At 40.2% G+C, this 16,250-nt stretch overlaps 1 protein-coding gene across 3 annotated transcripts in view; it reads left to right on the forward strand.

The window, feature by feature from the left end:
- Positions 1–16,250, forward strand: part of CCDC170 (coiled-coil domain containing 170) — a 97,726-nt gene that overhangs the window by 55,257 nt on the left and 26,219 nt on the right. For 2 of the 3 annotated variants that reach the window (XM_034991023.1, XM_034991022.1), the window contains 2 exons: positions 7,236–7,553; positions 15,557–15,757. In XM_034991023.1, the coding sequence (XP_034846914.1) occupies positions 7,236–7,553; positions 15,557–15,757 (519 nt within the window). The remainder of the gene's footprint in view (positions 1–7,235; positions 7,554–15,556; positions 15,758–16,250) is intronic. The other variant, XM_034991024.1, reaches the window with a different exon arrangement.

A 16,250-nucleotide genomic window follows, 5' to 3' on the forward strand; every position in this document is an offset into this window, starting at 1 on the left:
CACATTACCTTTAATTCTGGTAGCTAGAATTGAAGCTAAGAAAGAATATTGGTTTTGGAGTCAGGTAGGTCTGGTTTGGAAGGATGTCCTTTCTGCTTGTTTGGTTTGTTACCATGAAGTAGCGAATGGAAGAGAGAACAGCCTGAGACAGTTCACAGGGAGTAGAGTGGTTAAGAGGCTAGGCTCTCAGGTTTTTATCTGGGCTCCAGAATCATTTGGCTATGTGATCTGAGGCATATGATCTTACCTCTTGGAACCTCAGTTTCTTGTCTGTAAAACAGAAAAATAATTTAAGGATCCATCTCTTAAAATTATTCTTAGCACTGGATGACATAATATACACGAAGTACTCAGGACATGCCCATCACATAATTGATGCTCAGTGTTTTTATTTCCTTTTCCTAATTAATTTACATTTACCCAGGGATCCAAAGAAACAAATTTATTTTAAGGGTATAGGCATATGGAAATAAGTTCCTGGAAGTGAGGACTTTATTAGACAGGATAAATTACCAAAGAAATTGAAGGTCTCTTGACAATCCTGGAATCATGATGTTGGAAGTGACCTTAAGGTCTTTTAGAATCTAGATCATGTAACCCTCTATGTGAAATCAGAATCATCTTTAAAATGTCACTGTCTAGCTAGTTTCCAGCCTTCACTTGAACTCTTCCATAGACAGGGAACCCACTACTGAACAAGGAGCTCCATATTCTCTATATAGTTTTTTTTTTTTTAAAGATTTATTTGAGAGAGAGAGAGAGACAGAGAACAGGTGGGAGGAGCAGAGGGACAGGGAGAAGGAGAGAGAATCCCAGGCAGACTCTGTGCTGAGTGTGGAGCCCAAATGCAGGGATTGATCCCACAACCATGAGATCATGACCTGAGCCAAAATCAAGAGTCGGCCACTCAACCGACTGCACCACCCAGGCAGCCCTCTCTGTATAGTTCTAATTGTTTGACAGTTCTTCATTATAGTAAGTCAGGATCAGAATCCCCATAATTTACATCCTCATCATGGTTCTGTCTTCATGAAACTTCATAGAATAAATTGAAATCTTTTTCTTATGGCTAACTTTAAAGCATTTGAAGACATTTATCATGGATTTCTAAGTCTTTTCTTTTGGCTAAGCATTCTGTATCTCTCAAACTTTGAAACTTCTTTCTTATCATCTGTGAGGTTAGGAGAGTTCTAGCCTCTGGGTGAGGAATTAAAATGAAAATAAACACTAAAATCATATCTTCTCATATTATAAAAAATGAAACTGTTCATAAGACTCTGAAATAAAATTTAAAACCCTCTCTCCTTCCACTTCTAGTCTCACTGGGGCATTCCCATTTTAGCTTCTGACAGTTACCATTGAGACTTTAAAGGAATACATTTCTATTCTTGATTCACCAACGTGAGATGGTATTTTTAGACTTTTTGCTACAATGTGGAGGAATTTAATGCCTTTTACTTTTTTACTTGCCTCTCTCTACTTCCCAGTTTTACTTTATTATTGTATTTACATTGTCAAGGTTTATAATATTTACATTCTGCTCTGTAACTATAAGTCTTCCATGCTTTGCCTTTAGATTCATTCTATGCATTCAAAATAAATTAAAACAGCATTTTAAATAGCACAATTACATAAATGTTTTTATTATGGGTGTAATGCTAGTATGTGATGCTGAACCCATTCCATTTTGACATGGCCCTCTTAAAAGTTCCAGCTGGGAACTGTCCATGGTCCTCCAGGCACAATCTGACCAGTTCAGAGCAGAGCGTTTGTAGTACTATAGTGAAGCCCAGAACACACTGGCCTCACGGGCAGCTAAATTCATTGTCAACTTGTATTGTGTTTGTCAATAATGAGAATTTCAAACTTACACTGAATTTTTATTATTTTTCAAGGTTGATGATGTCAGTGGGACAGCCTAAGGGGTGTGTATGTCTGTGTGTGTGTTCCTATCACTATTGACTCAGCACTTTAAATGGACCAGAATTTCCTGGATGTTTTCATAGTTGTCTCTGCTCTGTCATATCTTCCTTCCATTTCTAGCCCCCCAGCTACAGGTCCTTTCTCTAGAGATGATCAGAACTGGCAGTCGCTTGTGCTTATTTCTAGAGAGATGCTCTTTTTACAATGGCACTAGACACATGGTAGGCACCTTACTTTTTTCACTGACTGTATCTTGGAGTCTTCCATATCTTCCATATCAGTACATAAAAAATTTCCTCAGTTCTTTTTAGGAACTACATATGTTCTATGGTATAGATGTCTCATATTTGTTTAACTGGTCACATATCAGTGAATATTTGTGTAGTACCTGATCTTTTGCTGTATTGTAATGGAATAACTTAAAAAAATTTTTTTAAATTTTAATTCAGTTAATTAACATATAGAGTACTATTGGTCTCAGAGGTACAGGTCTGCGATTCATCAGTCTTATATAATACCCAGTGCCCATTACATCACATGCCCTCCTTAATGTCCATCCCTCAGTTACCCCATTCCGCCACCCCCCTCCCCTCCACAACCCTCAGTTTGTTTCCTATGATTAAGAGTCTCTTATGGTTTGTCTCCCTCTCTGGTTTCGTCTTGTTTTATCTTTTCCTTTCTTCCCCTATGATCCTCTGTTTTGTCTTAAATTCCACATATCAGTAAGATCATATGAATTATTGTCTTTCTGTGATTGACTTATTTCGCTTAGCATAAGACCCTCTAGTTGTAATGGAATAACTTTGCACATATGTCATTTTCCATATTCAGTAATCTATCCTGCAGATCTATTCTTGGGACTGGAATTGCAGGACCACAGGGTATGTGCATATTCTATTTTGTTAGATGTTTATACCAGAATTACACCTATCTACACTCCCACCAACAATGTATAAGAGCACATATTTGGGGAGAATTTCTGTGTTTATTTCTTAACTTTAAATGCAGTAGGTAAAAAAAATCAACTGGTTTTTCATTTTACAAAATTTTTTTTTAAAGATTTTTATTTATTTTTCAACAGAGAGAGAGACAGCGAGAGAGGGAACACAAGCAGGGGGAGTGGGAGAGGGAGAAGCAGACTTCCCGCCGAGCAGGGAGCCCGATGTGGGACTCAATCCCAGGACGCTGGGATCATGACCTGAGCCGAAGGCGGAAGCCCAACTGACCGAGCCACCCAGGCATCCCATCATTTTACAAAAATTTTCTAAGGTTGGATGAATTAAACTCAAGCCAGAGGTTCTCCACCTGGATGATAATTAGGCATGTATTTTTGGTAGTTAGCAACATTAAAATAGGAAACAATTACATTTTAAAAACAAACCTTTGAATGGTTTTATCACATAATGCATTTAATTGGGAATTAACACAGGGATGCACACAATTGGGAAGGTAAATCGAATGCCTTAGTCATATTATTTACAAGTGCTTTTGTTAAAAGTGGTTGTGAAGGGGTCATTATTCATTTCTTGCATTGGTGGGACCAATGAAAAGTTAAAAAATTTGGTTAAACAAGTCATCCCTGTCACTGTCTCTCTAGGAGCTGTCCTCTTTTGCAAATGTGATTTCCTTTGTGGAGGTCAGCCCTGATTTTGCTCAGAGGGTGCTACTTGTTTCTTGTTCTGTGTGTCAGTGTGGTCTGACAGCAGTCCCCAGGGCCTGGCCAGTGATACTGATGTCACATTATTTGAGTGGGTCCTTGAGGTAGCCATGCAACCAGACTCCACTCCAGCGCTGGCTCTGCTAGCTCTGTGGGTAATTGCGTTTGTAGTCTGAGGACTTCTGTTTATAGCAGATCAGCCCCGTGCTCCTAAATCCTGAAGCACTTAATCAGAGCGCTGAGGCAGGGGCCATCCCTAAGGCCTTGCCCCTGGCTCCCCAGGCCTGCAGCTCACTGGGCTGAAATGGGTCCAGAAAAGAAATCTGGCCTGCTGCCGCGTGCCACTGTATTTTATGACCACAAATTCAGTTTTCTGATTTTTACCAGTCATAAAGGTTTGTGCTTTGGATTTGTTGGGGACTGTTTGGGCTCTTGTCTCAAAGGCAGGGAGACAATAGTCTGATATTGGGGTTGGAACAAATTCCTCATAGCTTGAATATTTTAACTGGTTTATTGGTCTCCTGGGGTAAGCTGCCAGTTGATTAGCACACTCCAAACTGACAGTAAGTCTGTAGTACTCAAGCATCTGATATATTTTTTTGTGTGTATTTTGAGGACCTTTTGTATGTGGTTAAAAATATCACTCTCTGGGTCATGGAAACTCCCCTCTTTTGCATTAGGGGTTTTCTTTCCATATGATAGTTAACATAGAATATTCTAGAGGGCTTTAGGGCTTGGAGGGGATTAGAATTAATTTTCATCTCTACATCATTGAATTTGGGACCTTCAGTTTTCTAATTGCATGTTGGATGGTCATTTCTAAGTAAAGTAGGGGCCTAATTTATTATCACCAGTGCTGATACTGGTTACCTGAGTTGAGTAGCTATTGTATTACTATCTGAAAAGAGATCGGTAAAGTGTTAAAATACTGTATTTGTGATAAAGTGTCCTTGACTCTACTTTAAGAGCCATAATTTAATTAGCAGCAGTGGGGCTTCTCCACAAAGAGGACCGGTATCGAAAGGGAAGGGGGAAATGAAACTGTTGCTAGGACCTTGAGAAGCAAAGCATTTCACGAAATAGGTTCCACAATTAGTTTAGCCATTACTTTTCTGAAAAGGCCAGTTTTCTTTAATGACCTATCCACACGCGATGACTTTTTATTTCAAATTGATGCCAGGGACTTCCTTGATTTAAAAAAATATCACCAGAAGGAAAAAAAAAAGTAAGATATTCTCTTTTTAAAAAAAAGTAAAGAAGTAGACCCAGCAATTGCACTACTGGGTATTTACCCCAAAGATACACATGTAGTGATCCGAAGGGGCACGTGCACCCCAGTGTTTATAGCAGCAATGTCCACAATAGCCAAACTATGGAAAGAGCCAAGATGTCCATCGACAGATGAATGGATAAAGAAGTTGTGGTATATATATATAGATACACACACACACACACACACTAGAATATTATGCAGCCATCAAAAAAAATGAAACCTTGCCATTTGCAACAACGTGGATGAAACTAGAGGGTATTATGCAAGCGAAATAAGTCAATCAGAAAAAGACAAGTATCATATGATCTCACTGATATGAAGATTTGAGAAACAAGACAGAGGATCATAGAAGAGAAGGAAAAATGAAACAAGATGAAACCAGAGAGGGAGACAAACCATAAGAGACTCTTAATCTCTGTGTAAGACTGATGAATCACAGACCTGTACCCCTGAAACAAATAATACATTATATGCTAATAAAAATTTTTTTTTAAAAGCAGGCTTATGTGATAACCAATGATAACCTGTTTTTTGCAAGCCTAAATTGGGGGTGCATCTTTTAAAATAAGGGTTTAAAAAAAACTTTGCAGATGATTATCTTGGTGTACTTGAGAGAAGATGCACAGGCATAAAATCATTTGTCTTAGTGTCTTCCTGTCTCTCACCCAGGGTATTTGTCTTTCTCTCTACTTGCTAAGAACAGGAAATCGCAAAAATAAAGATTTAATTGGTTAAAAAGAAAAGAAAAGAAGTAGCATTTCAAAGAACATCTTTCTTGTCTCCAAGCTGTTGGTGGAGATAAATTCCTTCTGAAGTTCAGTTCTGGTGCAAAAGGGATGAGTGCATTTTAACTGATAGCCTGAAATGTTACTGGCCTCTTTAGACATGGAATCTGCTATTCAAAGATAGTGTTTCTTTTTTGTTGCTTTCGACCCTAACATGCTATTTGTAATAAATAACAAATTTTCTTTCTTTATTTTTTTGCCACTTACCTAGGCTGCAGTACTGTAGCAGTGCTGGTTAACAAGTTGCTTATTCTTATTTAATGTGAACTTGGGTATTTTAGAAATCCCTGTCAACAAGTTGCTTTATTTATTTATTTATTTATATTTATTTATTTATTTATTTATTTATTTATTTATTTATTTTTAAGATTTTATTTATTTATTTGACAGAGAAAGACACAGCAAGAGAGGGAACACAAACGGGGAGTGGGAGAGGGAGAAGCAGACTCCCTGCCGAACAGGGAGCCCGATGCGGGACTCGATCCTGGGACTCCAGGATCATGACCTGAGCCGAAGGCAGTCGCTTAACCAACGGAGCCACCCAGGCGCCCTATATTTATTTATTTTTTTAAAGATTTTATTTATTTATTTGAGACAGAATGAGAGAGACAGAGAGCACATGAGAGGGGAAAGGGTCAGAGGGAGAAGCAGGCTCCCCGCCGAGCAGGGAGCCTGATGCAGGACTCGATCCAGGGACTCCAGGATCATGACCTGAGCCGAAGGCAGTCGCCCAACCAACTGAGCCACCTAGGCGCCCCAACAAGTTGCTTTTTTTAAATCACTTTTCAAGATGCCCCTTTTATGCCTCTTTGGACCCTTCTAGATTATAGTAAATAGAAGTAGGTGCACAGGTAGCCTCCCTTATGCCCTTCATTTATTTTTGTGGACCTAACAATACACGTTATATCCTTTGAAATTATTATTCTCAGTGTGGTACTTTATTTCCCTCTCCTTTAAATCTCCCACCCACTGAATGGCTGGATATTTCTGTCTCTCTTCTTCAGGTTCTATCCATTTTATGAGACAAGGAGATACACAGTAAATGAATGTTGAAAGAAAGATCTGATTTCCCTTTATGCAGTGATGTTTTTATGAAAACGCTACTCTATTTAGAATAGTATTAAGGAGGCATCTTTATTCAGACAATTTTTAGCGCATAGGACACTTTTAGTAGGTAGGACTCTGAAAGTTTACTGTTTAGTCAGAATCAATTTCCATGTATGTCAAGCTCTAGAGCAGATAATTCTGTAAACATTTTCTATCTATGGATTGCCTCTTACCAGCATGCTAGCCAGCAATTTGTTTTTATTAACTCTTTCTCAAGGTCCACACAGAAAAGGCTTACCAGTCAGTGTCCTTCTTTTCCTAGCTCTGGCTTTACATCCCTTCTCTTTCTTAGACCCCTACAGTTAGCTGACATTGCCTTTACAATTCAATAACTTCAGGAAAAGATGGTGGGGAGCTTACAGTTAAACAGGGAATGTAAAGAATTAATCCTAAATCCATAAAGTCTGTAAGCAAGGTAAATAAAAAGCAAACGCGGGTGTCCCTCAGTGGCTGCTAAGGTTCCTGTCTTCACTGTCTGTAATTGTTTCAGGACTTGCTCCATGCTGTAGAGACCAAAGAAGTTCTTGAAAGGGAAGTCAGGATCCTCCAAGAAAGGCTGCTTGCTGGCCAGCGGGTCTGGGATGCTTCGAAGCAGGAGCTGAGCCTCTTGAAGAAAAGATCTTGTGAGTTGGAGAAGAGTCTGGAGGCCAGTCTGGATGCGGCTGCAGCCTCGCGAACCCAGTACTCCTCATTTAGGGAGGCAGTCGCCGCCCTGCTTAGAGGCAGCGGGGACACGACGGGGCCCACGGAGGATGCCATTGTGGAAAGGATCCGAGAAATGACCAGCCAGGAAGAGAGCAGGAAAAGGGTGAGTGGGAGGTGGCCGCTTGTAAGATTCTTGAGGACAGTAATTTGCTGGATCATTTAAATGTGGCTTTTATTACTTTCAATTATATAGCATACTTTGGGAGCCTGGAGAGTCACTTAAGTGACAGCTGACTACGATGTGGGTTCTGGAGTCAGAGCTACGTGTGCTCAATCCTGTCTCTGCTGCACACTTGCTCACTCCAGGTGTGACGTGGGCAGGGTCCTAAGGTGACAGCCTCTGAGATTGTGTTTTCTCATCCACTGGACAGGGAAGGCTCTGGGGCCACACCCCTCATCTGAACCCGCCGGGGGCTGGTGTATTTTTGAATTCAGAATTTTTCAGGATTTTGAAAGGTAAAATAGTAACACAGAATGGTAATGGAGAGAACGCTCTTACACATTCCTCCTCAGTGGGGTCTGGGGCAGCATCCCATAATCAACCACATTCATCGTTCTGCAACAAAGCCCGTGGCGGCTCCATCGCGTGGACTGCACCAGGACCATAAGCTTCGTGGCACTTTGGGGTAGGGTTTGCTGCCAAATCCCATCAGGTCAAGCTTTATCAGCAAGTGAGTGATGGGAAAAGCTATCAGTTTTCAGATGCTTTGGGGTTTTGGAATTGCAGACAAGGTTTCCTAGACCTGGAAGAGTATCTGCTTCATAAGGTTATTGTTTGCTGAAAGCATTAAATGAAAAATAATGGTTATGAAGTCCTTAACACACTACCTGGCCAATAATGATGATAAATATTGACTCTTGCTGTCCCTGCTTCTCTTCTTCTCTGTCCTCCTCTTCATAGTGGTGCCTGAACAGTCTTTTAAGGGACTTATTTAACACATGGAGAAAGATGTTTTAATTCACATATGAGATTGAAGATTGTTGAATTTTGTTATCTTGTTTCTACTATTAATAATTCTCCTTTACTACATAGCTTTGCTTAGCTGTGTCAACGTCAACCTGACTCTTTAAATTACTATCAAATCCAAATTATTGAAGTCCTTATTAATGAGGTTTTAAAGTGAACAGTATCCAAATCCTAGGTATAATTCCATTGTGATCTGTTTCTTCCATGAGTTCATGCTGGTCCGAGGGAGAAATTGTATTTTTCCCTCCTTTGATGTTTCTAAAATACCCAGAGAAATCACTAATTCAGAGTTCGTGATTGAATTTGACAATTTCCTTTAATGATCAAACATTTTCAGTTCCCTTTAACAGTTCTCCAAAATTCAGGGTGCCTGGGTGGTGCAGTTGGTTAAGCATCCGGCTCTTGGTTTCAGCTCAGGTAGTGATCTCAGGGTTGTGAGATCAAGGCCCCAGTGGGGCTCCCTACTCAGCATGGAGTCTGCTTGAGGCTCTCTCTCCCTCTTCCTCTGTCCCCCTCCCTGCTCTCGTTCACTCTTTCTCTCTCTCAAATAAATAAATAAATCTTAAAAAAAATTCTCCAGAATTCATGTGTGTTCTTAGGAGCAACCCAAGTGACCCTTTTGTCCAAGTGTAGGATTCTTTTTATGGATATAAAATGGTCATCCTGTGACATGTGCAGGTCTCTGAGAGTAACTCAGTTTTTCTCGTGGTTGGTACTGGATTGGAGAAGAAAATTATTTCCAGGACTGAGAAATACTTCAGTCGGTTATTTACCTTGACTAGCAGGTACTTCAGTGTACTTCAATAGCTAATGGTTCTTCACCATTTTGTTTTATTGCTTCCCTCTTCTGTTTTCCCAAATGTTTTCCTCAAATTCTTTTAATTCAGCATGTGAAACATGGCATAAAATTGTCAGCATGATGTATATGTTTATTTTCTAAAGCAAAATGATGTAAATTGGTTAAGCTGGCTATTCCTCTCCCCAACCCCCCATAAAAATCGGAATGATTCAGAGTCTTTTTAGTGCCTTTGTCTGCCTCTTCTACCCTGTAATTTTTTTCAATAGCTGTTCTCACTATTTAAGAGCCTGAAATCAAGCATATAGCTGGGGTCTTGTGTGACTCATCTTTAAGTAAAATTAGGAGAAAATGGATTTCATATATTGTCTTAGAAATGTTTCTGAAGATTGGGAGATTTACAAATTGATGAACCTGTTTGTTGAGGAGGCTGTGCACCCCTGGACAGTTACCTTGGTTAAACACACACTCAGCAGTTGAGTAATACCCCCGGGGAGGCCCAAGGGTGGGTTTAGGCGGGGCCTGGCAAATTCGCCATTTCAGGTCGACTCCTACTTTCTGAACCTTGCTTTTCTTGTTTACCTTGTTGCTGTTCATTTTGACTCTCCTGTGTTTGCAGTCCTCTGTAGAATTCAGGGCACCACCCACACTTTTTCAGTAAGTCATTTCTGCTTGTTCCTTGCTTTTCTGCTTATAGCAAAACCAAATTCTCTTTTTAAAAGCGCTACCAGATCTTGGAGTAGGGTTTCTCAGGCTTGGCCCTATTGACATTTCAGGCTGGATAATCCTCTGTCGTGGGCCCGTTCTGTACACTGTAGGGTATAGAGTGGCATCTCTGGCTTCTGCCCACTAGGTACCAGTTGCACCATTTCCCCTCAATTTGTAACAACCAAAGATGCCGCCAGACAAATATCCCTGGAGGGTAAGATTATCGCCAGTTGGAAACCGCTCTCCTAGAGGAATGCCCTACTGTTGGGTTCCTAGGAATTCTAAATGAGTGTAGATGTTATTTAGCCCTGAAATTTCAGTACCCTTGTAACAGGTGTTTTTGAAATAATGATGTCTTGCACATGACAGAAAGTTGCGACATTTTCAGATTTTAGTGTGGAATTTCAAGGCAAACATTTTTCTCTTGCTTTTAGATGTTTCCTAGCTGCTAATCATCTGGATGAGAAATGATTATGTACAGAGAGGACATGATTATGATTGATTTCTATGTCATTTCTTTTTCTTTTTTTTTTTTTTTTTTAAAGATTTTATTGATTTATTTGAGAGAGAGAGAATGAGAGAAAGCACATGAGAGGGGGGAGGGTCAGAGGGAGAAGCAGACTCCCTGCCGAGCAGGGAGCCCAATGCGGGACTCGATCCAGGGACTCCAGGATCATGACCTGAGCCGAAGGCAGTTGCTTAACCAACTGAGCCACCCAGGCGCCCCTGTCATTTCTTAAGTTAAAGATAATTCATACAAGCTCAGAAATGTTTATCTAGACAGCTCTTTTGTTCTTCTTTAGGCACACATAAGGCTTTCTTTCCTCTGCTGGAGTGTTTCTTGGTTCAGTGGCTCTCTGGGAGCCGTGGGGATCCAGCCTGATGCCCTAAAGGACCTGAGATGAGCTCCACACACCCCCCTGCTCCCTCATCTGATCTAATCATTCTGCTCTCTTCTTAATCCTCCAATACACTAAATCAAACATTTACCTAGAAGCTTTGGCAGTCTCCCACTACATTTCATTGCCCCAAATTATGTCATATGGCCACTCCTGGTGACAGGGCCGTCTGGGAGAGTGAAAAGGTAGAGATTTTGGTTCTTCCAGCATCACAGTATAGTAATATCCTAGGATGGCCATAACAAAGTACCACTAACTTGGTGGCTTAAACAATAGAGGTGTGTTGTCTCCTAATTCTGGAGGCTAGAAGTCTAAAATCATGGTGGATTCGTTCCTTCCGAGGCTGTGAGGGAGAATCTGTTTCGGGTTTTTCGCCTAGCTTCTGGTAGCCTCAGGTAGTCCTTGGCTTATGGATGGAATTCTCTCTGTATCTTCACATTATTTTCCCTCTATTTGTGTGTGTCTCTGTGTCCCAATTTTTCCTTTCTTTGTAAGGACACCAGTCGTATTGCATTAGGACCCAGGTCTGTAAAGACTCTATTTCCAAATAAGGGCACATTCTGAGGTACTGGGGGACTTGAACATACCTCTTTGTTGGAGGACCCAATTTAACCTGTAGCAAAAGTGGACATGCACAAAGGTGGAGGGAGTGGGGACAGCCAGTCAATAAGGTTACGCAAACAAACTGATAAGAAGGAAAAAAAAATTGATTGATATTTTATTGCTGGTTCCTGACAACATAGTTTATATATTTCCTCAGTAAAAGTTATAGCTTGAATAAGGAGAAAAGAGTTTTATGTCCAAAAGGCACTGGTCCTTAAGTGACCCAAGTGGCTCTTCCTCAGTTTAGAACTCTTGTGCTTCCATTTGGTTTAATCTTAGGGCAAAAGTGCCTCTCTGGTGAAATCAACAACTACTTGTCCTTCGCAAGTGAATTAATTCTTTTAGGGCATTATGACTTCACTTCCAAAAAACAGGCTGCTTGTTGTTGAAGAATAATTTACTTCCGTGCCTTTTTTGTTTTATGAAGTATGTTTTCTTTACTATAATCCAACCCCCCCGCCCCCCCGCCATTCCCTACATCGCTAGTGTTGAAATCCCTGGCACATTTTGTCCCACGGAATATCAGGGATATGTTAACAGATGATACTAAGAAAAAGAAGAAAAAAAATAAAGAAAGAAAAGCTTACTGATTCTTTGGAGTTCTTGGTGTTAAAAATACAACCCATCTTTACAGTTTTGGCAAGACACGTATATTCACCCAGGCACCCATTTGATGTTCCCAAGAACCGAGTCAGATTGGGATGTTAATTTATTTGAATAAATCTATGTACATTTAGCTCTGAGAAAAAAATGGTGCTCTCACATGTACCGAGACCTAACTAAGCTCAGTTCTTTGTCGCCTAGAATGTGGAGAGCTTCTCAGCTGTTTGCTCCTCTCTGGACACAAGAATTTTTGGCAGGGCAGTTTATAGATTCTGCATGGTTCAGCCATCTCCATACTGGTGGTTTTAAAAGTTATACTATGCTGGGGCACCTGGGTGGCTCAGTCGTTAAGCGTCTGCCTTCGGCTCAGGTCATGATCCCAGGGTCCTGGGATCGAGCCCCGCGTTGGGCTCCCTGCTCGGCGGGAAACCTGCTTCTCCCTCTCCCACTCCCCCTGCTTGTGTTCCCTCTCTCGCTGTCTTTCTTTGTCAGATAAATAAATAAAATCTTAAAAAAAAAAGTTATACTATGCTGAGTCTTCAAGTTCCATGGAACCCTCTTGGGTCCACTCAGGGTGAGGATCCAGGAGGAACCCTTTCACCTTTGATTTAGCACATTGTCCCGTATTTGTGCTTCCCAGAAAGGTTTTCAGTTGAAAAACAGGTTCTATGGGCTGCCAGTGGTTTGAGAAACATGAAAAAGGACAATTCCTGCAGGGCCCCTTTAACTCTTTATGACAAAAGCATAGGACCGACTCAACCAACATACTGGGGTAGAAATACTGATGATCAGAATGAATGCAGTGCGTTGAACTTCAGTTGGGTGTGCAATACTGTGCTACTCACATTATCTAAGTTATCATCTGATCATCAAAGCAAAGACGCTGAGTTTCAGAGAGGTTAAGTACTTGCTTCAGTTCACATGCTGGTGAGGAGTAGAGTGGGCACTCGAGACCAGGACTCTCTGACTCCAAAGACCCCGTGCCACAGTCTGGTCTCCATCAAGATGTCCTCTTCTTTCTTCAGGGTCATTAACACTGCCTTAGTTTAACTTCCTGTAGGTGCCTGAAGGGTCATCTTCAAAATGGAGTCTTTACTGATCAATCTCTATGGCAGGCATTGCTTTCTTCGGGGAAATACATACAGATAATGTAATATCTGTAAACGGCACCCCCCTCTCCCAAGGCCGTATTTTGGGGTGTTGTTTGATGGCTGTTGTTTTGTAAGTTACTTTGTGTATTGTACCAAGACTCTTGCATTAAGATCACACCTATTATCAGTTAAGTGCTGATGGTAGGAAAAAACAACCTGAGGTTCTCGGAGGCTCATACTCTGTAATTAAATTTGAAATTCCCTTGGAGAATATAATTCCTTTGATGTGGTGCTAAGCAGCTTGCCACCAAATACTTGATTTCAAGTACCCATAGCAGTATAGAATTAATTGAATTACAGACCGGGGACCTTGAGAACCATGGAAGCACAGGATTAGAGCATTTAGAGATTCGATAGTGTAACATTCCTGATTGTAGCCCTTCAGTCCACTCCATAACACTGTTAACACATGGTTGGCCAATTTCTTACCATCTCCAGGGACTAGGAATCCACTGCCAGACATGGGAAGATGCTTAAAATATCAGGTAAACACAAAGACGTAAAATTGCAAATATAGTATCTCAACTCTGTTTTAACAGTGCATAAAAATAGATTTAAATATAGAGCAGGAGGGAAAGAGAGAGAGAAAGAATCTTAAGCAGACTCCATGCCCAGCATGGAACCCAATGTGAGGCTCGATCTCACAACCCCGAGATCATGACCTGAGCTGAAATTAAGAGTCGGACACTTAACTGATTGAGCAACCCCGGTACCCTATTTGAAAACATTAATAGTTGTTCTCTCTGGGTGGGGATTATTTCTTTTTCTTATTTATACTTTTTAAAATCCTTAATGAATCTTTTATAGTGGGCATGTATTACTTTGTAATTATGGGGACCAGGAGAAATTCTTCCTTATACTGAAGTGGAATTATTTCTCTGATTTATATCTGTTGGTCCTTAAGCTCTGAGGGCTCAGAACAAACCTTATTATTCTTCCATATAATAGCCTTTCAAAATATTTGAGGATGGCTTGAGTGTCTTCTTGCTTTTAAAAATGATTATTGATAGGAGTGCCTGGCTGGCTTAGTTGGTAGAGCATGCGGCCCTTGATCTCAGGGTCATGAGTTTGAGCCCCACATTGGGCGTGGAGCCTATTTAAAAAAACAAAACAAAATGGTTATAGATAGATAAGCAGAATTTTTTTTAACTGAAATTGTAAACCTGAAACCATCAAGTTATTTCAATTTAAAAAAATTATTTTTAAAGATTTTATTTTATTTATTTGAGAGAGAGAGAGTACACAGTGGGGGGAGGGGCAGAGGGGGAGGGATAAGCAGACTCCCGTCTAAGCAGGGAGCCTGACATGGGGCTTGATTCCAGGACCCTGAGATCAGGACCTGAGCCGAAGGCAGATGCTTAACTGACTGAGCCCCCCCAGATGCCCCAAATTATTTCAATTTTGCAAGAATGGTACTGAGTATTATGTAAATATCTATTTTTTTTCTTTTCCTCTTCTGAAACAAACCATCAAAACAAAACAAATTTATCACCCCAAACTTGGTGTTTTTATAGAATTCAATGTTTCATGAAAACTGGATTTGGTAGAATCAATTTGATTATTCTCAGAGCGTACCTGAGGTGTTTGGTAAACTAATGTTCTTGGTTAAAGGAATATCAGGACAGAGAGAAACTTCAGGAAGGGATGGAAGCATTGGGCAAGTGAGGGGTGTGTGGAGGGAAGTGGGGCCTTTAATGGAGAAACTGTGATTTCATTTTGTAGGAGAGGAGGTAGCAATCAGATTCTCCTGCCTTCTTGTACATCAAGTTGCTGTGTTAAATTTGACCTCTCAAATGCTAAAATGATAACATCACTACTTAAGTACACAGCACAGAAACAGCATCGCCGGAGTTTGGTGCATGAGTAACCAATATTCAATGGAAAATTTAAAAAAAGCTTGAAAAATTATCTTTATGCACTTGAATTCCCGATAAATTTATTATCAAAACTAACTCACTGTATAATCTTTAATCCACTATATCTGGTGGAAGAATTTCTCTGGAGAATGACACTTACATAGGTTTAAAAGCACTTTCTGTCTGAACTTTTTTTTTTCAAGCTTTAAGCTTTGAAAGTCCTAAATGAATGGCAGTTTTAGGGGTAAGTCAATATGATCCATAAAATTTCTCAAGTAACCTGTTTAAGGAATTATATAAAAATTAAAAATACCAATAGAAATATTTTATTAGATAATGAATGCATATTTATTTCAAGGAGAGGCAAAGACAGCTATCAAATTACCTGTTTTTTAATTTAATTTTTACAAAGAATCTGGAAGTTGGTGTTATAAATAGTTATGTTGCTTGGGCTGAGCACTAGATTTTAACACTTTGTTGCATTGAAAACAAGGCTTATCCTTGTCTGTTTCTTTGTTTCCAGATGGTTTCCCAGCTTGAAGCCCGAATATCTGAGCTTGTGGACCAGTTGGGAAATGAATCTGGGTTTCACCAGAAAGCTCTACAGAAAGCCCAGAAAGCAGAAAACAAGTTGGAGACTCTTCAGGGTCAGCTGACACAACTGGAGGGAGAGCTGGTTTCTGGAGATGTTTTGCGGGATCACTTGAATTTTGAGAAACAAAAAGTAATAACCTGACGGTATATCCATGGGTAGGAACATCTGTTGCAGTGTAAAATTTTACCTGAAAATATTCCGAATTTTATAGTATTTCAGTAGAATGGTTACGTCTGAGGAATGAGGAAATGTCAAGGAACAACCGATACTGTTTTGGGGGATCTTCCCATTCTTGGGGGTTTTCTTGAGTCAAATTAATCCAGTTAAACTCATCATACATGAGACCCTGATGGTTTGAGGGCTAAGGTATGAATAACACACAGGTCTTGATCATAAAATCTCATAAAAGTCTTGATCATAAAAGGCTCTTGATCATAAAAGGCTCATCATTCAGTAGAGGAGGCCGACATTCTAGTAATCTGCTATGATGGTGAAGCTGTACGTGTTGTAAGAGATGGATTGATTGATGAAATGCTGTAGGAATTCAGTGAAGGGAATGATAACTTCTGGATAAGGGGAGGATTTTTACAGGGGAGAGAATAATGCAGTTCATCCTTGGAGG

Source organism: Mirounga leonina, unplaced genomic scaffold, assembly GCF_011800145.1.
Source record: "Mirounga leonina isolate KUSES-001 unplaced genomic scaffold, KU_Mleo_1.0 Mir_53, whole genome shotgun sequence".
Lineage (NCBI taxonomy): Eukaryota > Metazoa > Chordata > Mammalia > Carnivora > Phocidae > Mirounga > Mirounga leonina.